Here is a 23,819-nt window from a genome sequence, read left to right on the forward strand (position 1 = left end):
GCCCGAGAAACTGCGGTCGCTTCCACTCTTGATTGGCTTAACTCATGTGAGGGCGGGAGCGCTGGGGGCTCCATGAGAACGCGACTGGCTCGTTTTACTGTCGCTCACCGCTCAGTCACGGAGCGGAATGAGAGCCGGGCACGACGGCGGGCGGTACCGCGCATGCGCGGCACGCGGAGAGCCGTTGGGCAAGGCGCCCGGCGCCCTGCTGACGCCACGGGCGCGCGCGGCCCTGACGTGCCCTCGCGGAGCCGCCGGAAGCGCCGGCCGGAGCAGGGAGAGCTGGAAGTAGCGGCAGGTCAGTGCCGGCCCCGGGGGCGGCGGCCGCGGCCCGCCCGCCCTGCGGCCCCAGGGCTCCCCCGCCGGGGTCCCCCCGCAGCCGGCGGCCGTCCCGGGCGGGGACTCACGCGGTGCCGCGGGGGGAGACGGCCGGTCGGCCGCCCGCTCCGCCTCCCGGCGGCCCCGCCGCGGTGGGCCCCGGCCCGGCGCTCCGTCCCCGCGGTTGTTCTGGGTGCCGCTGAGGGGCCGGTACCACCCGTGGGGGTCCGTGCTCCCCGCGCGGTGTCCGGCCGGGCCGCTGCCCCGGGGCCCTGCCTCGCCTTTGGCTCCAGACCGCCGCCTGCCTCCTCCCCTCGTGTGCCGCTTGTGGGGCTTTCATTGTCTGGCTTTTGAGGCGGTACTGCTGAGCCCCTCAAGTCTCTTGCCCTACAGGAGCCTACACCATCGGGTGTTTAAAACTCGACACGTAAAAATGGGTGGGGAATAGGGAAACCATGTAAATAGCATAAGAGGTTCTCTGCTTTGCTTGGCTTTAAAGAATAGTCTGCTACTATGGCCCAGGAAGTCTGTGCAATTTGTAATTTGAAGGAAGGTCGGAGAATATGGGCATCAGAGGAGTGACTAATGCCATAACAAATCTACAGTGCAGTGAAATGAGCTGGATGTATTGAGTCGACAGCTTGCTGCTGTCAAAAAGGACATCTTTAAGCTCATTCCTTTGTGCCACTTTTGGCCATCGGCTGAGCCTGTAGAGCTAAACCATTCAGTTCTTCAGGTCAGCAAGATATTTCCTTTTTGTGCGTTAGTTTTCTTTTGGCTTCACGATCTTGCTGGTTTCCTGAGAAGCAGATGAACATCACATTTCATGATGGCACTAAGCTGTTAGCTGGGTCTAGCTGTCAGACTTGTATCATTACAGGTGACTCAGAATGAGTAAGGAAGATTGGCATTCTGAAAAGGGTGTTCAGCAGGGCACAGTTAAGGTACATTTTCGTGCAGTATAGGTGGTTTAATATTTTTCATCTGTGAAAGGCGGAGTTTCTTTTTTCATCTCTTCAGGTGCACTGGCATCGTCTTGCATCTGCTGGTTCTGTTGCTCATCAGAGTTTTTCACTAGCTGATTAAACTGTTGAAAAACCTAGTAAAAGGAAAAATAAAACCAAAAGAGAAGGTATTTTTCTGCCTTTTAGTAATGCATATTGGTGCATAGGAAGTCTTGGGAGTGCCAGAGCCGGCATGGGAGAGGGCACAGCCATGTACTTGGGCGAGGAGCAAATACTCTTCTAGGGCAGCAGTAAGGGATGATGGCAGTTTCATTCCTACGTTCCACTTCCTGAAGATAGTATTTACAGCTTGCTTTCACACAGGATGCTTTAGGGAATTATTCTAAACAAGTAACTACATGAATTAAAGCTAACCTGTTATCTTGTTTAGTTTCTCCGTTTCTTTATTGCTTACATACACAGTATATACACTGGTTTGCTACACCCTGATGCACTAAAACTTTTCTGAATCTAATACTTTCATAAATCTTTGTCTTCTTTCTGGAATTCCTGAAAATCAGAGAATACCACTTATACCATCTGTTGTGATGAGGAGTGTGGTGTCTCAGGTCTCAATTGAATCCAGGTTATGAAAAACAATTACTACCTTTTTCCTTTCAGAAACTTAAGGAATGGTGGGGTTACGTCCACTGTACTTAAGTGTAATCATGACTTGTTAGTCTTGATACTTGTGAGAAATGCTCTTACTTTTTTTCCTTTAAAGAAAACCCCAAAACCTTACAACTTCCTCATGTGAGGGCCAATGCTAACTCCACACAGGTAGTCCTTTTATTTACTGACATCTTGCTATTGTTGTTCATATCAGGTTTAGATTATGAATTTGATTAGGATTACATCCTGAGCCTGCATTGTTCAATTTCTGCCTTGCATGGTCAGACCTTGTGGCCTTATCATGTGTGGCTCCATAGATTTTTGCTTGTGATGTTAGGTGAAAATGTCCCAGTTTTAGCCAGGCACTTCAGCCTTTCTGTGCGCAGCTGCAGCACAACTTTGCATCTTCAGTGAAGAAAACCCTTTGATACCTGTGGCCTCTTGCTTTCAGTTTATGGAATGCCAACAAGAAGGTAGGATTTGAGTGAAAGCAGATTGTCCTTTTCTTCTGGAATACTTCAGGGCAGGTCTTGCAATGAAAATACACAGTATCTCATCAAGATGTAGTGCAGGAGGAAGGCTGAGCAGCAGTGTTCCTGAAGCCTCCAGGGAATGGAATTCAGTAAGCTTTTGATGAAATGCCAGAAGACTTTGGATTTGCATCTGATGTGGGATGAAGTCAGTTCTGGATAATACGGATGTTGCACAGATCATCCAGTCACTACAGAGAACGGCAAAAAAAGCAAGACATGAAAATGGAAGATTCTATGCCATTTTCCCTTTTCTGGAAAGGACAAGTAGTGTCTGAGGTTATATTGTACAGACATTTAAATTCCTTACGGCATGTTTTCCCACTGTAGTTCTGAAATTTGTGGCTTCCCTCCCTGTACTCAGGAAGATTCAGAATTGCTTCTGTCAACTTAATCTCATCATTTTCTGAAAGACAGAATGTTAAATTTTCTTGGAATGAGAAACTATAAAACCAGGATCTGCTGTTTGCAAGTCACTGTTGGAGTAGGATATGGTATACACTGGCTCCCAGAAGCCTGTCATACTTGCCACATTCACAGGTGAGGGACTTTTTATAATCTGATTTTAATTTTTCTTGAAGAAACTGTCTCAGTGGTGTAAGCAAGTAAATTCTTTTCCTTTTTTTAAAATCTTATGGCAGAAGCCTGCAGAAATGTTTTACAAACAAATCAGCAAAACCTTGTCTCAAAGATTTAGTGAAAAAGAGCACTAATAATTTAAACTAGATATGGGGAAAAACAGGAAGCACCTTTCCCTGTGTTAACAGTATGTCTGGTAGACCTAGGTTCCCACCCAACCCTGCAACTCCCAAGTTTTTCTCCAAAAGAGATCCAGGGTGTTAGAAAGGGTTTGTATACCCAAAAGTGTCTGAAAGAGCAGTCGGATTCCTTTTGCAAGATCCTGCTTTTAAAATGTTTAGCTTGTCAAATATATGAACAGTGAGACTTCATTAATTTTTTTCGAGGCAAAATTACCAGTGGAATTAATATAAACCTGAAAGTTGTGTGTTAAAACAAGGTGATGTTCATTTGCACTACTGGATAAAAGTTCAGGTGAATTCATTGGCTGACTTACATTTTCATAAGCTGTAGTTTTAGTTTCATCTACATTGTGGCTTCTAGATATCACCATTGTAGCACTTCTCATCTTTTGTCTGGGATTTATTCCGGAAAAACAGGAAGAAAAACAGAGCCAACATCCTTAGCGCAACTCCTGTTCGAGTTCACCAAAGAATTCTTGAAATTTTTGTACATAGAGAAGAAGAGTTCAGTTGGTTTGATGTTGCATCAGGAAAGTCCTGACCAGTGGAGATGTTTGCTCAGTTGAATTTCTGGTTTCTGCATGGTCTTTGGTTCCATCATACTGAATGGTTTTTTTGTGGTCGCTTCCAGTTTCCCTTCTGACATCTCTAGTTATGCTGAAGACCTATGCCTCATGCAGTTTACTCAGCCTGAGGTAGGATCTCCATTTTACAGACTGTACCCTGAGTTTCTTCACCCAACAAATCTGACTGTATTGTGTAACTGTACGTCTTTCTTCCCAGTGTTGTCTTATAGCCATGTCAATATTTATTCTTACATTTAGAGCAATTAAAAAAAAAAAAACAAACAAATGTGTATTTAGGGTTGCTGTCCTGCTGTGATAACATAGGTCTACTTTCCTCCTACATCTGTAATACTGAATTGTATTCAGATAATTACCCAGAACAATTCTACAACAGCTGTCTCTTTTAATAAAGCCCATGTTTAAAATTTGAAATTTTTCTTTTGGGTGTTTCTGAATATTATCCTGTCCAGTGTGCTTTGTTATTATTGCTGTAGGTGCTTACTCCATAGCAGTGTATTTTGGCCATTGTTTTTCTTTTCTTTTTTTTTTTTTTCCCCCTGAAAATGTCCCTTGATGTTTATACGTTATTAAGGTCAGTACAGACATTACTATGAAGCAGATGCACGTCCATTAAAACGTTGTTAGGAGATGTTATCATATTTCTTTGCACATGTAATTAATTCAGGCTTGACTTACTGCTTTGATGGAAGGTGAAACCACAGCTCAAGGATGCAGTGGTAAAGTCCCCTGCTTTTGAATTTTAAACTGATATTCTTGTGGCAGTGGATTACAGCCTGGGAGCTGTATCACTCTTTCTTGCCTGGTGAAAGGTAGTAAGGATTTGCAGCTCATGTGCTGTAGCCTGGGATTCTTTGTAAGCCAGATGTCAGCTTCCCCTAGAAAAACAATTTGTTAGACACTGACGTGGTGAGTTCTCCCAGTGGTCTGTGCTCGCTCTTATGCCATTGTTGTGTATCACATAGCTTACATGAGAACATGATTGTCAAGAATGATGTTCTGAAATATGTCCTTCATCCAACCATATGGATCTTGTTCAAACCCTTGCTTTTGATCAGTTTGGCATTAGGCCTCAACGTAATATAAAAAACTGTGTTTGAACATGTGTCCATGCTAATTTTTAGAGCTCAGTTAGTTGTGTTCAGCATTGTTGACTTTCATGTAGCAAAGCTTGGCAAGGATGTTCTTTGATAGCTTGCTTTTTTTTCCTGTCTTAAAGCTGACATTAGTCAGTTGGTTGTCTCGCGCAAAGGCTGTCTTCTGCAGGATTTAGAATTTAACCCATGTTAACCAACGTTTTGAAGCGGAGATTAATGGGAAAGAATGGTTTGTGGTGTTTTTCAGAATGCCTATACTTCCATATATCCACGCCTGGAAGAAAACCAGTGTTACACTCAAGATGCCCACTATTACCTGAGGACATGGAAGATTTGGACATCACTAAAATTCTCCAGCAGAGGAGAAGTAGTAATTGTGTAAAAACTCCTAGTCCTACTACATGAAAAAAAAAATATTTTCTAGTGATTGGCACTAAGGAATATTATTTGCTGAAAACCAAGGGAAAGGGAAAAGTATATACTTTTAGAGGTGGTTTTATTTGATGGTCCCTAGTATGTCTGTTTGACTGTATTATTTGAGAAATTGTACCTTAAACCTGTTTTGAAAGTGGCTGTGAAAATCTGCAGCTGTCTTATCAATGAGATTCTTGCGGAGAAAATGGTTTCCATTAGCTCTCAGGTGAAGTTTCCAGAGTGAGATGTGTTTATTTTAAAAAGACTTTTCTCCTTTTTTTTGTCACAACTAACTGATGTTCTGAAGGTCACTGTGTCCACTGCAAGTTGTCACCAAGTTTTTCTGCAAGAAATTTTTAGGGGACAGTGAATTGCTGAGGACAGAAGGTTTTTGTTTGTTTGTTTTTGAGCTCAACACTCAAAAACCTTTTGACTTTCAAAATGTGACTTTCTAAATCTCTTCTGGGGTGTCAGGTTTTATTTAAAATTGATCTTTACATTAATGTTATACCGTGCTTAAACTTTGAATAAGATTTAATCAACTTGAATGAATAGAGGCTTCTGACCAGCTTCTGCATTGACATCGTTTTATAGTATCAGTCTGTTGCTGACAGATTGAGTCAAAAGCAAGATTTATCTTTAAGTGGCTGGAAGACTGTAAAAATACCAACAGAATGAAATTGATTTTCAAGGACGATGTCCTGTGACAGTATTCAGATTGGGTCTGACTTAGAGATTCAGAGTTACTGTATGGCTAACTCATGAGTGCGCATCCTTTATTGCTAATGCTTTTACCTTTAATGCAAAGCTCTATAAAACTCTCCTTTGTGTGAGATAAATCATTGTGTATCTGGCATGCAAACAAAAGCTAACTGGCTCTAGAAGTACTTGTTTCATGGCTAATTCATGCAGTGATAAACGTATTTTAATTTAATTTCCTTAAAGAGAAGCTGGAGCTGGACATCCAAGCGTTGTTTTTTGTAAGCTATTCTCAGCCTGAACACCAGCAGTCAACAAACGTTGTTCAGTTTGTTTCAATTTGAGCACTGTGAATACCCTTTGGCCCCGAGAGAAAAAGAAAAGCTCAAGCAGGGAAGCATTTTAAACAAAAAGAATGAAGGTGGATTTTTTTTTTCCTTGCACAAAAGGCAGAAGAGATAGGACAATCTAAATTTACTTACTGTTAAGATCCACAATCTGCAGCCTAGTTTCTTTGCAGTCGCACTGGCTGTAACCCTAGAGGACCATAGCTCTGCAATTGCAGAAGAGGGTAGGAGCTGGAGAGAAGTAAGAGCTTCAATGGGTAATGTTGCTTAAAGTTTTCTAAGAGGGCAGTGTTTCTCATACAGAAAAAAAACATATTAAAATCCAAGTAGGGTACTGGGATAATGATCACAGATTTTTGAGTAGTCGTAGCTGATGGAAGTGAGTCATCAGCTGCCTGGTTACATGCAGAGCTTGGTGATTTCAAGGGGATGTCTTAGTGTGGGGAGTAGAGAAAAGTTCTGTAATGGTGTTTGTCAAAAAGCTTATTACAGATTTTATGATAGTGATGAAGAAAATAGGATACTTATCCTGATCCTTTCTTCTGCTGTCACTCTCCTCTTTATTTAAAATTGCTTAGCAATGACGAACAAACAGAAATTAAGATGTGGGTTTTTTCTTCATTTGGAGGAACTTTTTACTTAAGAAATGATTATTCATATCCTAAACTAGCATAGAAGTCTCATTGAAAAAGGCTATTCAAAGTTTTATTTGAAGTTAACTGGAAGTACAACCCCCGAATGGGTATTTCAAAAGCACCTATAATAGTTTGTGCTTATCTTGAACCTTTCATACATGGAAATCTAAGTGCATTATGAGCGGAGAGGAATTTTGTTATTGCTGAAAGATGTACAGACTTGAAAGAGTTGAGGGAAAATGCATAGAGCCATCCTGAGAAGGGGTAGTAAGCCTTTTCTCTGTGCCTTATGGGGTTGCTTCCCTTTTTCTCTCCGCTGCACAAAACTGGCTGCTTCAGAAGAGTTGCTGCTGTTAGTTGTCTGCTGGGGTTTGGTTTTTTGGCTATGTCTGTGGCAAGGGTGATGATATGATCTTATATATGATCCTGCGTATGTCACAGAAGCATGCAATTGTCATGACCATTTGTGCCATTTGATGTTAAGGTGAAGAAATATGAAGTGAAAATACAATATTTCTTTAGAAATTATTGTCTTGTCACAGACAGCATGGTATGTCATGATAAGTAACTCAAAGGATACTTCATGGAATACTGCTTTCTTTTTAAACACATCATCTCTTCATGTTCACTAGTCTTGATTTTTACTTCATTTAGCATGCTATATTATCCATGGGCTAGTAAGGCCTGAATGTGAGACACTTCAGATGAAGGATCAGTCTTTGGAGGGACCTATTTGCTCACCTAAGATCAAGGCTTGAAGCAGGCTGATGTAAGAGTTGGTAGTGCTAACAGTTTTCATGCTGCAGACGATTGACTAAAGTCTATTTATCAGAAAGTAATCAAAAAATCTTATCTGTTCTCATTGTGCAGCTGGGAGCTGCTTCTTGAATGCATACCAGGCTGTGTTAGCAAGCTGTCCTCGTAGAATCATAAAATGGTTTTGGTTGGAAGGGACCTTATAGGTCATCGAGTTCCAACCCCTCTGCCATGGGCAGGGACACCTTCCACTAGACCAGGTTGCTCAAAGCCCCGTCCAACCTGGCCTTGAACACTGCCAGGGAGGGGGCATCCACAGTTTCTCTGGACAACCTGCTCCTGTGCCTCACCATCCTCATAGGAAAGAATTTCTTCCTTATATCTAATCTAAATCTGCCCTCTTTCAGTTTGAAACCGTTTCAGTTTGAAACTCTGTCACTCCATGCCCTTGCAAGAAGTCCCTCTCCATCCTTCCTGTAGGCCCCCTTCAGGTACTGGTAGGCTGCTATAAGGTTTCCCCGCAGCCTTCTCTTCTCCAGGCTGAACAGCCCCAACTCTTTCAGCCTTTCCTCATAGCAGAGGTGCTCCAGGCCTCTGATCATTTTTGTGGCCCTCCTCTGGACCTGCTCCCACAGCTCCATGTCTTTCCCGTGCTGAGGGCTCTAGAGTTGGACGCAGTACTCCAGGTGAGCTCTCACCAGAGTGGAGTAGAAGGGCAGAATCACTTCCCTCGACCTTTTGGCAGTGCTACCTTTGATGCAGCCCAGGATATGGTTGGCTTTCTGGGCCGCGAGCGCACACTGCTGGGTCATGTCGAGCTTTTTGCCCCACGTCCTGCTCAGGGCTGTTCTCAATGAATTCTCCTCCCAGCCTATATTTGTGCTTGGGATTGCCCCAAACCATGTGCAGAACCTTGCACTTGGCCTTGCTGAGCTTCATGAGGTTTGCATGGGCCCACCTCTCACATCTGTCAAGGTCCCTTCCCTTCAGCGTGTTGACCGCACTACACAGCTTGGTGTTGTCGGCAAACTTGCTGAGGGCGCACTCAGTCCCAAATAATATCTCTGCCCAGTGATGTCTGAGGAGTAGAAGCAGGTGGGGCTAGATACAATGTGATCAAGTGACATCAACTGGGGCCGTAAGACTGCTCTGCTCTAGGGCTGTCTTAAGACCTTTCTTGCTGTAGCCTTTTTCTGCTTCTCCCAAGCTACAGTTCTCAGCTGATCATGAAGTTGGAGCTCAGTTTAAAGACAGCTTTCTTATTCCAGCTCAACTGGCTGTGACTGAGTAGTAATGAAATTTGCCGTAAGTTATGGTACCAGTTTGTCCTGATTTCAGCTGGAATAGAGTTAATTTTGTGCACTTTAAGTTTTCCATAATCTTGTTTTGAGTGAGAGGTACCATTTCCAAATTCTACTTCTGTAGTGTTGGTGTTATTAACAACTAAGGAGACAGTGTAGGGCTTGGGAAAGAGAAGTGGAAAACACACCATCCTTTCCTTAGCTCTAAGTGAGTTAAATCAAAACTTCTGAAGTCAGAAGGCTAGCTGAGAATCTATCTGCCTTTTTTCATTGCAGTATACATGAAGCTCAAGATCTGAACCTGCTATGACTGACCCAGATGTCCTCACTGAGGTCCCAGCAGCTCTCAAACGCCTTGCCAAATACGTGGTGCGTGGCTTCTATGGCATTGAGCATGCTTTGGCTCTGGACATTCTCATCAGGAACCCCTGTGTGAAGGAAGAGGACATGCTGGAGCTCCTGAAGTTTGATAGGAAGCAGTTGCGGGCTGTCCTCAACACCCTCAAGGGTGACAAGTTCATCAAATGCAGGATGAGGGTAGAGACGGCTCCAGATGGCAAAACCACCCGTCATAACTACTACTTCATCAACTACCGCCTTCTGGTTAATGTGGTGAAGTACAAGCTGGACCACATGAGGAGGAGGATTGAGACCGATGAAAGAGACTCCACCAATCGCGCCTCTTTTAAATGCCCCATTTGCTTCAGCACTTTCACAGACTTGGAGGCCAACCAGCTGTTTGACCCCAGGACAGGTAAGAGTACGGGTAACAGAATGCTCTCGCTCTCTCTCCTTTGTCTGTAAGTGCTGGGCTTTAAGGAAACAGTTCTAGAAAAATTCTCTTGAGTTTGGCCAGAGCTAGAGGGCACTCTGTTTCTGCAGGTGGTATATGTTTGAGCAAAATACAGAAGGAATGTGTGCAGAGTTATACAGTCTGTACAGGCAAACTGCGATGTTGGCAAAATGCTTGCGTGACAAGCAGTAGAGAAATAGAAGTCTTACCACAGTTGAATTCAAGGGTGAATGAGGCAGTCTGTCAGTGTTGGAAGCTGACAGTTTTTCAGTACAACCTGGCTGTGCCTGTAACCTGTATGACATACCGGTAGTTTGCAGAGAGGGCGTATGTGTAGTTGACTTTGGTATGCCAAAAATTTTTAATTTCGATATGGTCATGCAAGGAGTGAGTTGTTACTGTTTAATTTTCTTCTAGCCAGTTCATTATACTGCACCACCTTGTTTCCCCAGTGTAAAGCAGTCTCATGAAAGTTAAAAGAAATTAATTACAGACTTGTCTGTGGTTGGGAATAAACAAGATTCTTTTTCAAGTCTGTGTCTCAGTGGAGGTGCATATCTGTCTCATGCATATGAAATAAGAATCCTTTCTGGGTGTCATTGTGTACAGGGGCAGTACAAGTACTTAGTGCTTCTGTGCTAGGGAAGAAAAGGAAGAACACCTGGACCTGGTGAGATCCTGTTTTGCTAGTCTAATCTGGGATTATTTTGGGAGGAGGCAGGGAGCAGTGATTGGGTGTTAGGCCTCCACTTTCTGAGTTAGTTTTTTTACTTTTTGATTTTTCTTTTGAATTCTTTGTCCTGATCTTACTTTTCCATAAAAATAAAAGAGCAAAAGTCAGGTGAGCTCTCAGAAACATTGGAGTGTGGTGCCTTGTCCGTTATCATGAAAAGAAACTGTAAAAATTCACTTTTTAGTGGTATTGAAGCTTTTAATCTAAGGTTACTGATGTCTAATCTGCTTTGGAGAAGTGCAAACACCCAACAAATGCTCAGCTTATCATTTTCTCTTTCCTGCCTCCAGAGATCAAGAGTTGTGAAACTCCTTTTACTTGAACAGCCGTGAAAATGATATTTAGTACTAGAGAAGCAGAATCCACTAAGTCAAGTAACAGTCATTGCTGCAATTCAGCACAGCTTTCCACGTAGAAGTTGCTCCCTCATGGAGCACCAAAACCAGCAGTGCCAGCACAGGCTTTCTGTACTCACCACGGAGTATAGGAGCTACACATGCTTTCTGCAGTAATGAGCATCTGTGGCAGCTACAGCTGTGGGCATCGGGCTGAGGGGGGATAGTGCTTTTGCAGTTTCCTTCAGTAAGAAGAGAGTAGAGAACCTGTGCAGAGAACAAACATAGTGGGGACTGCGAGATGCTCGCCTCAAGGGAACCTGTAAAGCTTTGCAGGTGAATCCCCCCGGCCTGTGTGGGTGGTGAGTTCCAAGAGCAAAGAACTGGCTGTGGGAGACACGCAAAAGACAATAATGCTGGGCTTTGGCTTTGACAGCAAGGCCTGTGCTCCAGGAGCTGATGAGGTCTCAACCAAGGGTTTGTCTGCAGTACAGGCACTGGCTGTCTCCACAATGCAAAATCATTCACTGGCGCGCGGAGTGTTTAGCAGTTTTGCTGATGGAATGAAAGGTTGAATGCTGTTTTCCCAGCATTTCCCAGCAGCTGGTTTCTGTCAGTATTAATGCAAATAACAAGATAACTAGTTTACCTTCCCCTACTTTCAGTAAGAACATACCTGTCTAGAATTTATGTATATTATGTTTCTCCTTATATAACTTCTAAGTCAATAATAGCTTCATCTAGATAGTGCATGATGATACTGTTGTTTCTCAAGAGCTGTTACGTGGAATACCAGTTTGGATAGGGCTCTCCAGTTACTGTGTAAGAAGGTCTCATACTGCCTCCAAAACATGAGATAGCTGCTTGTTTCCATTCTGGGTAGATAAGGGGCAATTTTGTTTGTTTTTTTTTAGTGAGAATGGCTGCTTTGTATTGCAGTGAATTGTGCTGCGTGCTTATGTTTCCTGCTCCTCTGGAATTCCATATTAGAAAAGAACTGAGACTGAGGCAGCTTTGGGCCTCTCACAGAGGGAGCTCGTGAGGACAAGGCATATAGAGGAGAAAGGTTTATTAGACAGTGAATAGCCATCCTTTTCCAAGGATGTCCTTAGCCCTTATCAGTGCTATGCATAAATCTCTCCCACTCATTGAAACTCATGGCAGTACAACTGCTGAAGGGTAGCTGAAAGCTGCATGAATTTCAGTCACGGTTGACCTGAGCTGCTCCTGGACTGCAGCCATGTTGATAAAATTTTCTGAATTAAAAGGCCTGCAGGGCCAAAGTCTTGTTAGTCCATTGAACAGCTATAGCATGGTGGGCATCCTCTGAGCTAATCTAGACCAAGCTGCACTTAAATTGCCAATCTGTTGCTAAAAGACATCCTGCTTCACTGTCTGCTTTTTGTCCTTATCACTCAGCGATGGGGATCGTTTAGATGCCCTGTGTTCCCTTCTGCTTTGCTTTCCTGTTCCCTAGTTACAATTGAAATGCAAACTCTGAGCAATTGTTGTAGGATGAAAGGGTTAGAAGAGGAGGTTATGGCTCTTGCCCTTCCTTGTTAGTGATGGTGTGTAGGTTTCCAGAATCTCTTCATGACTGTAGTCATTCCAGTGCAGTTTATGAATTAAGAGTGCTTGTAAAGAGCCTGTCCGTAAGTTGGATCTGTAGTGCTCTGTAATTTTTACCACAGCATCTGTGTCTGTCTCTTGGCTTTAGCAGAGGTCTGTTTCTTATAGGTTCCAAGCTGTCAAATGGAAGATTTTTTTAGCTCTGTGCTGTACTCCATTTGTGAATAATTTTAAATTAAACTGAGGTGTTTATTGTTTTATCAGAAGATGTCATTATTGGTGGCTTTGGAAGGTGGAAATGTGTCTGCTGAGAGAAAATGATTGATAGTAAGAAGGGTACATTTTCAGGGCACATAAGTATAGATGTGCTTTGGTTGCTGTTCATCCAATTAATTTGGAAAAATATTTTTGAACAGAGTAGCAAGTTAGCCACTAAGGTAACTTTACATGTAGATTTTAAATGGTATAATTGTTGCTTGGAGTGTGTGATCTCACTGTGCTTATAAATATTATATGATTTTTCTCCATCCCTTTTTCTGCCATTAAACATCTCAACCCAAAAAAGCTCCAAAAACTTACCATGCTGTCAAAGGTTGAACAAATATTGTCTGGTACTTGTAGGAAGTTCAAAGACAGGAATCATGCAGCGTTAAAGAAACTCAGATGGTGAAAGTCAAGGTGATGAAAAAACCTAGAATTTTGCTGCTGCTTCAACTTTGTCCTGGGTTCAGCTGGGATAGAGTTAATTTTCATAAGAAGCTGGCTGGGCTGACCCAAACAGGCGATCAAATGGGATGTTCTATACCATGTGATGTCACGCTCAGTATTTACGTGGGGAGCTGGCTGAAGGAGAGGCTTTTGCTACTCAGGAGCAAGCTGGGCATTGGGTGGTGAGAACACTGCATGTTGTATATGCTTTATTATTGAGTGTTGTTTTCTTCTCCCTTTGCTGTTCTGTTAAACTGTTCTCATCCCAACCCACGAATTTTTGCCTTTTTTCCTTCGGATTCTCTTCCCCATCCCACCGGGGAGGGGGAAGGAGTGAGAGAGTAACTGTGTGGTTCTTTTGTTGCAAATTGAGGCAAAACCACAACAAACTTGCAAAGGGATCTTGTGAAAAGTGAAAAGAAAAGAAACACATATTATGTTGGAGGAGTCAGTCGGTTGTATGACCAGTGAGTGTCTGCCAGCTCTAAGCATGGCATGCCCAGGTCATGAGTTTTAGCCCCATCTGCTCTAAATGGAGAGCTTGAACAGATCTGCAGATACCACATGTTTTCCTCAGTGGCAGTTTTTACAGTTGCCTTCAAAGAAGCAGTGTCAGTAACTTTTGCTTTTAGAGGCAGACAGCTTGGACACAGCATGCTTTTATTTTGCAAAAGTTTGCTGTGGAAACTTGTAGCAAGGCTAAGAAGAACTTTCCAATTCAAGAGATTGCAGGTTTGAGGTTTGCCTACTGACCTGGCAGTGCCTTTGGCAGGAACTGGTGCAGGCTGGGTTGTTACACTGAGCAGACAGTTCTTACCCACTTTTGTGAGTGTTTTGAGATCTACAGAAAGAAAAAGACTAATACTGTATAAATTAAAAGTGTTGCTTCTAGCCTTGTGTTTCAGATGGGATGACTGAAAAAGAAAAAACATTGTAGCTTTCTTAGAAGATCCAAATATAAGCACTTGAAATGCAGATCATTGCCTTTCACTTGTGCCATTGTCTGCTGTCTACCTGTGCTATATTTCATCACTCTCTGTTCTACATGGGAGCAATTGCTTGCAGCTGCCGTTATGATGTAGCCTCATGCAGGTGGAAAGCTGCAGCCATTCCCTTAAATAAGGTGAGGGCTGTCTCTTGAGGCAGGGATGTACAAGAAAGAGTTTAATTGAGTAGCAGTAAGAAAAGCCAGATGTTAAATGCATACTGTGACTAACACTGCTGAACTCTGTCTATTCCCAGACCTGGGCTGACAGTGGACACTGATAAAAGGATCACCGGGTTTTCAAGTGTTTCACCTAGAGATAGGATGTTACTTCATCAGGCTCTTACGCAGACCTATGGGAATAATTTTCTCCTCTGTGTTTTTAAATGTAGAAACTACAGAAATTTGGTTTCTGTGGGCCAATTCCTGAAATTGCAGAGTAATCTAAACAACTTGATACCATCTTGTGGACTGGATTTTTAAAAAAAAATTTATTGGAGAATTAAGTATGCACAAGTCTGTTCTGTGGAGTGGGGGGAAGGACAGGAGGAGCTGCATTGTCTCACCCAGTAGAGGGAGCTGTCTGTTTCTCTATGCAGATAGGCTTGGGTTGATTAATTTATTGAATGTCACAAAACTGGAAATTATGTTCATGGATATGTGTTCTGTAGCGCGATTAATTGGATCTGGTTGGGGAAGGTCTCTGATGTACCCTGTTCTCATACCCTAATCATATTTGTAAATCTAGTGTAGTGTTGGAGTGGACTGTCAAATTCAAGGTCAATTTGAGAGAATGTGACTAGAAATCGCAAAAGGGAGAGTGAGATTGAAGTGAAGGTGTGACAGAATCAAGATCCCACAGTGCATCATGCTGTTACTCAGCTCTGATTTACTTGGGTATTTCAAATACCAAACTGTATCAGGATACACAGCAGTGCAGCAGGTGAATTTGATGTTAGAGAGAAAGTATAATGCTAGATGAAGTAGTTTTTCCTCTTTTCCCTTCTATTTTTGCAATATAATTTTTATCCAGTCTTGCGTTTCTTTCACTTCTGTTACTGTGAAGAAAAATCTTGATGATAACAGTATATTGCAATCACAGTTGGTCTCTTGCATACATCTACACATTAAGTGTCTTCACCGTAACATTCAGTTAGATAAGACTTGAATAATAGCGGAAAGAAAAAGATGGAAGATAAGTGGGTAACGTGAATCAGGAAGATGATGCTGTTGTGATGTTCTTAATCGCGGTTATAATCACTGGAGTCTTTTGTTGTTATTGGAAATCATAGCACCTAATTACTTGTCTCCTCTTTGCCCTACCACAGTTTGCCCTTGGTTTGGTGAATGATTTTGGATGTAGCTATCTTACTGTTCCTGAAGATGCACTGTAATAGTAACATACTGTGTATCTGGATCCCTTTCTTATTCTGTGTGCTGATATGAAATTTAATTTGGGAAGAACAGATTGAAGGTGGTAATATCAGTTTTACAGAAGGGAAGAAAAAAACACCTTGAATTTCATTTTAACACCACCCATTTTACTGTGAGCTTCTCACATGTCATTTGTGTACTTTGTAACAGAATTACACAGAAGGTGTTCAGAGCCTGGTTGTCTGTACCTGTCACAATGTACCTCATATCACATTCAGGCAGCCTGTGTGCAGCTGAGATTTGTATGGTTTGGGCCCTGTTACTGAGATTAGAAATTTGACTAGTCTTTGGTTTTTTTGGTTTTTTTTTTTTTTTCTCTCCTTGGTCTCATGTGTTGAATTCTAGAGCTACTGCCTTTTCTGAGTGCTCAGCTTCTTGCCTCATCCCTAGTGAGCTATTCGGAACACATTTGTCTTCTTGTTTTGAATTTCCACTTCCTCAGGCAAGTTCTATGCTAGCTTCAAAACTTCCTCATCTGATTCAAATTACTTTTGAGCCTGTCCTATTTACTTTGTTACTTTTTTCTTATGTTTCCCCTTCTCCCTATTTTTTGCCTTGCCTTTTCTTATGGAGCTCTTGTGTCCATCTTTGGTACATCTCTTTTTGTGTTCTGTCCCTTCCAGCCATTAGAAAAAATGAATCACTTAGTGTGAATACACAGAATAAATAGTTCTGTGTAGTCAATCCTGTTTGATCTTTATGCTGTTGATTCTTGTCCCTTAGGTTCAATGAGTTTTTGGAATAGGCATTCTGGATAGCTTTGTCTACCATGTACTGCCATGGCTGTGCTGTATATTACTACTACAACAATTTACAGCTTTTTACCAGCCAAAATCAGGACTTACAAAGTCTTCTTGTAAATTGGCATACCAGCAACTTCCCTTGAAAAAGAAAGGATTCAGAGCAATTCTGTTTTGAACAACTACAAATTCTGTGAAGATTTTGTTGTTGTTGTTAGCTTTCCAAGTGTATGTAAACCCATCAGTGTGATTTTTCTTGACTTTATAGGCACATTTTGTTTGTCTGTGCTGCCACTGAGAGCTTTTGGCAAACACCAACAGAAGGAAACTGCCCATGCCCTGCTTAGTTTCTCTGTTTCTATTCAAATTTCTGGCAAAAGCTCCAAGAGTGTTCCTGTCAGCTTTACTCTGCTTCAGCTTGATAAGGCTTGGAGCCACAGGGAAGGGAAAACTGAGAAAAACATACCAGAATTAATGCATGTTTTTCTAAAAGTAAGAATACTCTTTAGAGTGACTCAGAAGGGATGTGTAGGTTACCTCTGTAATTTGAACTCATTCTCTGCAGGTTGGACACCTGTGTGAAAGATAACCACCTAGTCTAACCACAGATCCCTCAGCTTGGTGGAGAAATAGGTGAAGGTAGTGTTAGAGCCTGTGCCATGCAGAACATCAGACTGGAGGACTGTAAGTCACTGGAGTAACTCAGAAAAGCTGTTGCCTGTAGAGTGATGGCTGGTCTCTTCCCTGTATTCCACAATGACCTCTGGCTGGTCTGCTGTATTTCTTAGATTTAAAAAAGTATCTGATAAATGCATGCCCTGAGTTACAGTATTGATACCTTTTTTTTTTTTTGTCTGCAAAGGATATTTTATTATTAGAAGTGCAGGAAATAATTGCCCTTCAAGTAAAGGTTATCACTTTAACTTTTCTTGTGGCTTTGCAAATTGAAATAGATAACGGCAAGAAGATCTCTGTAAAATCTATGAACATTGCTAAGCCATTTGCCGTGATGAAAGCTGGACTGCAGCATTCTTATCTTTTACTCTGGTAACTTGCTATTTTCTTTTAAACTGCATCCTTGGTAATACCATCTGCAAAGTATGTCGTCCTGTTAGGCATGGATATCTGTAAGTCGAATCAGGAGCTCAAGTAGAATCTTGTTACTTGTGTTGCAGTCTCTCTACTGTTGGATGCAATTCAAGGGTGTAGTGTGTATTGACTCAGTTGGTATTTTGTTGTAGTCTTCTTGGTTGAAGTTTTAAAAAAAAAAAAGTTCTTTAATTCGTACTAAGCTTCCTTTTGGATATTCCCTCTGTCTAGTTGCGTCTTTCTCTGCTTACTGTCTAGCTTAATTTATTCACAGTGGGACTGAAGGAAGAACCCTGTCAGCTCCGAGCTGCTGAGGTTGTGCACATGAGCTGGAGCAGAAATAGCTCTTACTGAGAAGAGGAAAAGATTCCTCTCTTCTTTTCCAATTTTATGTTGAATACGTATTAAATCATCTGGTGCTTCTGAACGATCAATAATTTGATGTGTGTCTCATGCAGTCCAGTAAAGTTTAATTTACGTTTTCAAGGGAAATGTCTTTGGAAGCTCAAAAATTCTGTTACAGTATTTTTAATTTATTTGGGCTAAAAATGGTCTGCACACTGAGATGAATGAGCAACTCGGTGTTCCTCTACATAATCCAAAGTGGTTCTGAAGGTGGTGCTTTTTCTTTTTTCTTTATAAGACATGAAATGTTAAATTGCTCTCCTTCTCTAGTTGCGACCCGGGTCATCAGGAATGGGAAACTGTAGCATGCAAGGTAGATAAATGCTATTGTATAATGCAGACGCAAATTTGGTTGGTATCTTACAAATTTTCTGGAGTTTGCTACCTAAAGTGTACCCAGGAAGATACATATAGGCCATTCCACATATATATTGCAAGCTGTGATCAAGTTGCTATTTCACAACTGAGCTATAGCACTGCTATGCCCATAGAGCTTCTCGCATGCCTCATTCTCCACTGATAACCTGCTGTGCCCCTCTGGCAGAGCTTATTAGCCTGTATCCCATACAGTGCTCTAGAGAAATGTACTTTAAAACTGCTGACTGGGCCCCTGGACTGATTTTGTATAGTTGTATTGGTCCTTGGCCAGAAAAAACTAGCGCCTTTTTGTTTTTCAAATGCGATCAGAGTAACACAGCGTCGTTTGTTTTCTCCCAGAGTGCTACCAGGCCCAAGTGTGTCCATCCTGTACTGAAATACATCTTTCAGCACACACTGCAGGTCAGGCATCGTGCTGATGCGTTGTCAGTGTTGCCTGAGGGGTGGTGAGATGGCGTAGTAATTAGTTATGGTGGTCAAAAATGGTAAGTAACAGTGAAGTGTAATAGGCATCTGAGAAGTAGGTGGTAACAGGGGCTTTATTGTGAAATGCTTTGTTATGTCGATTTAATCAGCTTTACTCCAGCTATTCACAGCTCTAGAGGGTGAAGTGGAAAGGCAAAGTATCTGTGGTCATCTGCTGATTCTTCAGGAGGAAATATTTTACTAAAGGATTTTTTTTTCACTTTCAGTTTTTTGCATGTACCTCTCAGATGCACCAGAGATGTCTGTCTGCTGTATGAAGGCACACAGCAGAAACTTCTTGCCCATCTACCAGTATGTTCTCAAGGAGTCTTTTGGGAGCCCTGAACAAGATGTGATTTGAACAAGTAGATGTAGAAGCCTTTTAAACATTACTAAGTTGTACACAAGCACTGTAAGACAAAAAATGCCCAGCATGGTTTGCTGAAGCCAGTTCCATGGTTAGAGGAGTTCTGACTTACTTGGTTTGCATGTTTGGAGCTTTATAGTATTTTTTTGAGGATGAAAATTAGGTCCTTTACAGAGAGAATTAGAAATTCTAACATCTTGCAAGGTAAGATGTTATACCTTACCTTGAAAGGTAAAGTGTTCCAAGTTCAGTTGCTTCTTGTTAAAGGAAGATACCTTCTCAGGTGGGCCTAATTTTCGATGCGTCTAGTGAATCTAATCTTCTGTTCTTTGATCTCTTTTTCAATCTTTGAATTTGAGAATAACCTGACAAAAAGTGGTTGTGGCAGAAGAGTGAAACCTCTTACTCTTGAGGGGTGGGAAGACAAGGGAAGAAAGTCTTTCTCTTGCCGGTCTGGTGAAGTATTCTGAGGTTGATGTGGGTGGTTGTTTTGGGGGATGAGGTGTGCATTTTTGTTTTGTGATTTTTTTGATGGATTGGTTTTGGATTTGTTTAGGGTTTTTTTTTGCATTTTGCTTTGAACACTTCAGAGGCATGAATTCATTTTTTCATGTGTTGAAAAGAAGGTCAAAGTTGGTCCCTGGTGCCAGTTAATTCTGTACTCAAGAGGTGTACATTTGAACCTTAATCTGTGAATTTGGACAAATATCCTTTTCTACTAATCTGTTGTCTGAAAAATTATCAGCTTCCCCTCTGGCAACGTTCAAGCTGTTCTTTCTGTTATCATGTCAGTTCAGACTGGTTTCCCAGCTTACCAAGAAATAATCAATTGTGTGAGTGACTGAGAAATATGAGGTTTCTATAGTGAGCTGATCAATTGTGCTGCAGGGGCTGCAATGAGAATGGTTTCTGTTAGCCAGTTTTCAAAACAGGCGAATATTGTGAGGACAGAGTTGCTTGCAGGAGCATGCCAAGTGAAACCACAGCAGGTGCCCTAATGGAAATGCTTGATAGCTGGCAGTAACGCCATCCCCCTACATGCCAAACATATACTTTTTGCAGTTGCCATCCTACGTGCTCTGCCAGCACACAAAATCTGCTTCCGTTCATTTACAAGAATAAGAACCCTTTGTGTCTCTGCCAGATTCAATCTGGTTCTTAAATGTGGTGGAGGGGTTTGAGATTACCAACAGCAATCTCAAATTCAGAGCAATATTGAAGTTCATTTTAATAGAAAGTTGCAGGTTCATTCTACCTTGTGTGACATTTTGGTATGAGAAACTAAAACAGCTGGTTTTCCAAAAGAGTGGCTAACTGCTGTGAAGCTGTATGCATGTAGATCAAGGTAATGACAGTATAGTATATGGAGAAACATAGACATAGCATTTGGGAGATTTGTCCGGAGATTTCGATGTGGATTACAAAGTTATGAAGAGACTTTGGTTCGATTAGCCTTCTGTTGAACAGAGAGCTTGATCTTCCACTGTGTCTGAAGCTATAGCATATCTCAAAAAGGTTAGGTGTGTGAAATGGAATATTGCCTCAGAAGTATTCTTTCTGAACCTTTACACATGGCCTAGGAGGCAGCTAACTCAAGGACTCTGCTTTCTGTGGTTGTACTTAAACGTGCATGTGGCTGTGGCAAAGCAGCTCTCGAATAAAAGATGGCAGGAGGAACACAAGTGTGATTCCTCTCCAGCACCCTTCCTTGCCCACAGACTGTATGGTGGTTGTCATTGCTTTCTTTAATCAGAAGTGCAGATAGCCTGGTGTATATCTAAAACTTGCACAACTGAAATGCAGAACCAACTGTATAAGCCAGTGTTGAACAGATTTGTATTTAAAATATTTGAAGGGACAGAAATGTTCCACAAGCAATAGTGCTCATTCTGTTTCTTGCTAACCATTTTGTATGAGTAATAGGGGCAATTGCGAGGGCATGTAGGTGATACATTCATTGCGTTCTTTCTTTTTTGTGAGTTCCATTATGAAATAATGCCAAAAATAAGGTTCGTATTGTTAAGCACACTGCTAATCAGTTATCAGCTATGAACATTAAAATTTCTGTCTGAATTTGTTGAAAGTTTGATATTAGAGTCTATAAGTTCTTACTGATACTAACCTATTGTTGCTGAATAGTGTAAAATTCTTAATTTATGTTTCTAAAATAGAGGGGAAAAAACCCTCTGCCCTACACTTCCATCAGTATAAATTTTCTCAGAAATATGTATTTTTCACTGTATTTTTCAGTCTTGTTTTAACCATTCTAGGTAGCCCTCATAACTGACTTCAGGAGAATATTCTGTAGTGTAGAAAACTTTATCTGGAGAATTTTGTCCTGCTGCACAAAACTCTTATCTTTCACATTTGGAAGTAATTATTTTTCTCTCTGCATCGTTCTCCACAACTGTGGGCTGAAATGGGAACCAGAAGAACAAAACTACGCTAGGAGTCTTCATATTGACACTTACTTGCTCCCTGGGAGGGTCAGGTTCAGTATCTTCTTTTCTCCTGTCAATAATATATTGTATTATTGGTCTGTGTGTTTCTTACTCATTCTAATTGTACTCCTCCTTGTTAATGAAAATGCTGTTCCCCAGCCCATGCTCTCCAAAAAGTAGCAGAGGAAGAATTTTTCTGTTAACAACACAAAAAGAAGCATTTAGGCTGAATGTTTATTCTGTTAAGGTCTCAGTAGGTAGCAGAAGTAGTTAATATTTGAAGAAAGAAATTGTATCGAGCCATATTGGCTATGCAGATGAGATAATTAATGATTTTGCTGCTGGAGGATCAAGCTTTTTTGCCATCTAGAGGTAGCAATCTTTTTTGCTTGAAAAATGTGAGATTTGGGGAGAAGAAAAGAGGAAAATGAAAATGGAGAGATGAGGGGATCGCGAGTGCGAGACAATATTCATTTTAGCAGATAAGTAAACAGTTCACTGTTCCACCCAACGTGCTCTTCGGGGAGAGGCAACAATAGCGAGAGGCGTGAAACCTACTTGGTGAATATTTGCATTTCAAAAGGTTGGCAAGGCTTTTTATTTCCTCCACCAGGGATGGCCAGGAAGGGCATTTCATCAGAAGGCAGCATCCTGTCTTCAATGATTCAAGGAAGTCTGGATGTAGGAAGGAAAAACGTTCTGCTTTGGCAGAACGGGAGAAAGCTCAGTAATACAAAACCGCTCTGATAAAGCCAGTCTGAAATTGGATCATGGGAGAATTTTCACTCTTTACAGTCAAAAATTTTCTTCCTCCTGGGCTGTTTAATAGTTTTATTCTTACCTTCCTGCTTGTTCCTGGGGACTTAACTGTGGCTAATACAAGTTCTTTGGTTGTGCTTACAGGTGGAGCTAAGGCAGGCTGTCTTTTCTGTACTACCTTTGCGGTTAGTCTGGAATGGTATGATCTAGCTTGCTGAGTTCAGGCTGAGAAAAAGGGTTAAACTACTTCTGAAAACAATCTTATTGGTGAGTGGATAATGCATTTAGCAGTTTTTCTGCACCACTTGAGTGTATAAACTCTAGCGTCCGTGGTTATGGGAATACTTGAATACTGTAGTTTTTAAGTTGCAGAGAGAAGATTAGCAAATTCTGAATGTAATTTACAGGAGTTGAGAGAAGAGAGACCTGCTTTTGAATTTCCATAATAATTTTACTGAGCTGGTGAAACTGATTAAAGAGGGGTTTGCTTGTCTGCCCTCAAGCCTACAAAGAAGCAGATGTAGGATCTTGCCGTGAGTGGAGGACAAGGATGTAACTTGACCATAAAAGACAAAGGATAGGTGATTTGCGATGCTTCACTCAAGCTGAAATGGAGAGATGGCAGTCTCGGTGGTTCTTCCTTTGTGAACAAGATTGGAGGAATATATGAGTATCATTGCAAACAGACTACATAAATTTTAAAAACAATCAAAAAACCCACACTTTTTTCATGTGAGAGGTCAGTAACAGTCTTCATTAAATTGGCTGATATGTATGTGTGTATAAAAATATTGATGTAAAATCTTAAAAATGTCAGAGAAGCTGGTGAAGGAAGAGGAAATAATTCTCATGTGCGGTATTTGATGTTACATAAGCTAAAAATTGCAGAAGACTTTGGGCTAGTTCTGTGCTTGACTTGATCCTTTTGAGGATTTTAAAGTATTTAACTCAAGGAGATCTCTGTGCTCAATACCCAGTCGAACTGCTTACTGTCTCCCAAATATTTTTACGTGATAACTGAACACTAGGTGTCCAGACCGGAATGTTTTTGCTGAGGAGTGCGTTCCTTAGTCCTGCCTGTAGTTCTTGCTTGGCTAAGGGTCTTGCTACTGCTAAATGCTTTGGTGTTTCATCTTAATCTGTCTGGAGCTGAAAGATCATGACCCTCAAAAGTAGTAATTTGTAAAGCAGACTGGAACTTTCTGCTTTCAACCAATGAAGGCTGCTGTGCTCCTGTTACCGGAAAGAGGCAAAATAATTCACTCGCTAAAACTGAAGTTTGGAGTTTTAGAAAGCAGGCATTCTTTATTGCAGCCCTGGATGCACAGAGGATAGCTCCACCAAATATGGGTGTCAAAAAGACACAATTACTAGGTATTTATGCTAACATACATAGTCATTAACATACACTAATGAGTTCTCGGAAGAAACATGACTATGATAAGCATTTCTCAGAAATGTAACGTCCTTCGCGCATGTCTGTTGGTGCCTCTGGGTGGTTGTCGGGGGTCTTGAGATGAAGGCTTGTACTCTTCATCACGGTGTCCGCTGGTTGACCTG

The 23,819-nt window shown here is 41.6% G+C and overlaps 1 protein-coding gene across 1 annotated transcript in view; it reads left to right on the forward strand.

Annotated features, from left to right (window-relative positions):
- The first annotated feature begins 175 nt into the window (after positions 1-175).
- GTF2E1 (general transcription factor IIE subunit 1) overlaps positions 176-23,819 on the forward strand; it is a 57,842-nt gene continuing 34,198 nt past the window's right edge. The window contains exons 1-2 of the mRNA XM_075437390.1: positions 176-298; positions 9,335-9,812. Of these exons, the coding sequence (XP_075293505.1) occupies positions 9,365-9,812 (448 nt within the window). The 5' untranslated portion in view covers positions 176-298; positions 9,335-9,364. The remainder of the gene's footprint in view (positions 299-9,334; positions 9,813-23,819) is intronic.

Source organism: Opisthocomus hoazin, chromosome 1 (genome assembly GCF_030867145.1).
Source record: "Opisthocomus hoazin isolate bOpiHoa1 chromosome 1, bOpiHoa1.hap1, whole genome shotgun sequence".
Taxonomy (NCBI): Eukaryota; Metazoa; Chordata; class Aves; order Opisthocomiformes; family Opisthocomidae; genus Opisthocomus; species Opisthocomus hoazin.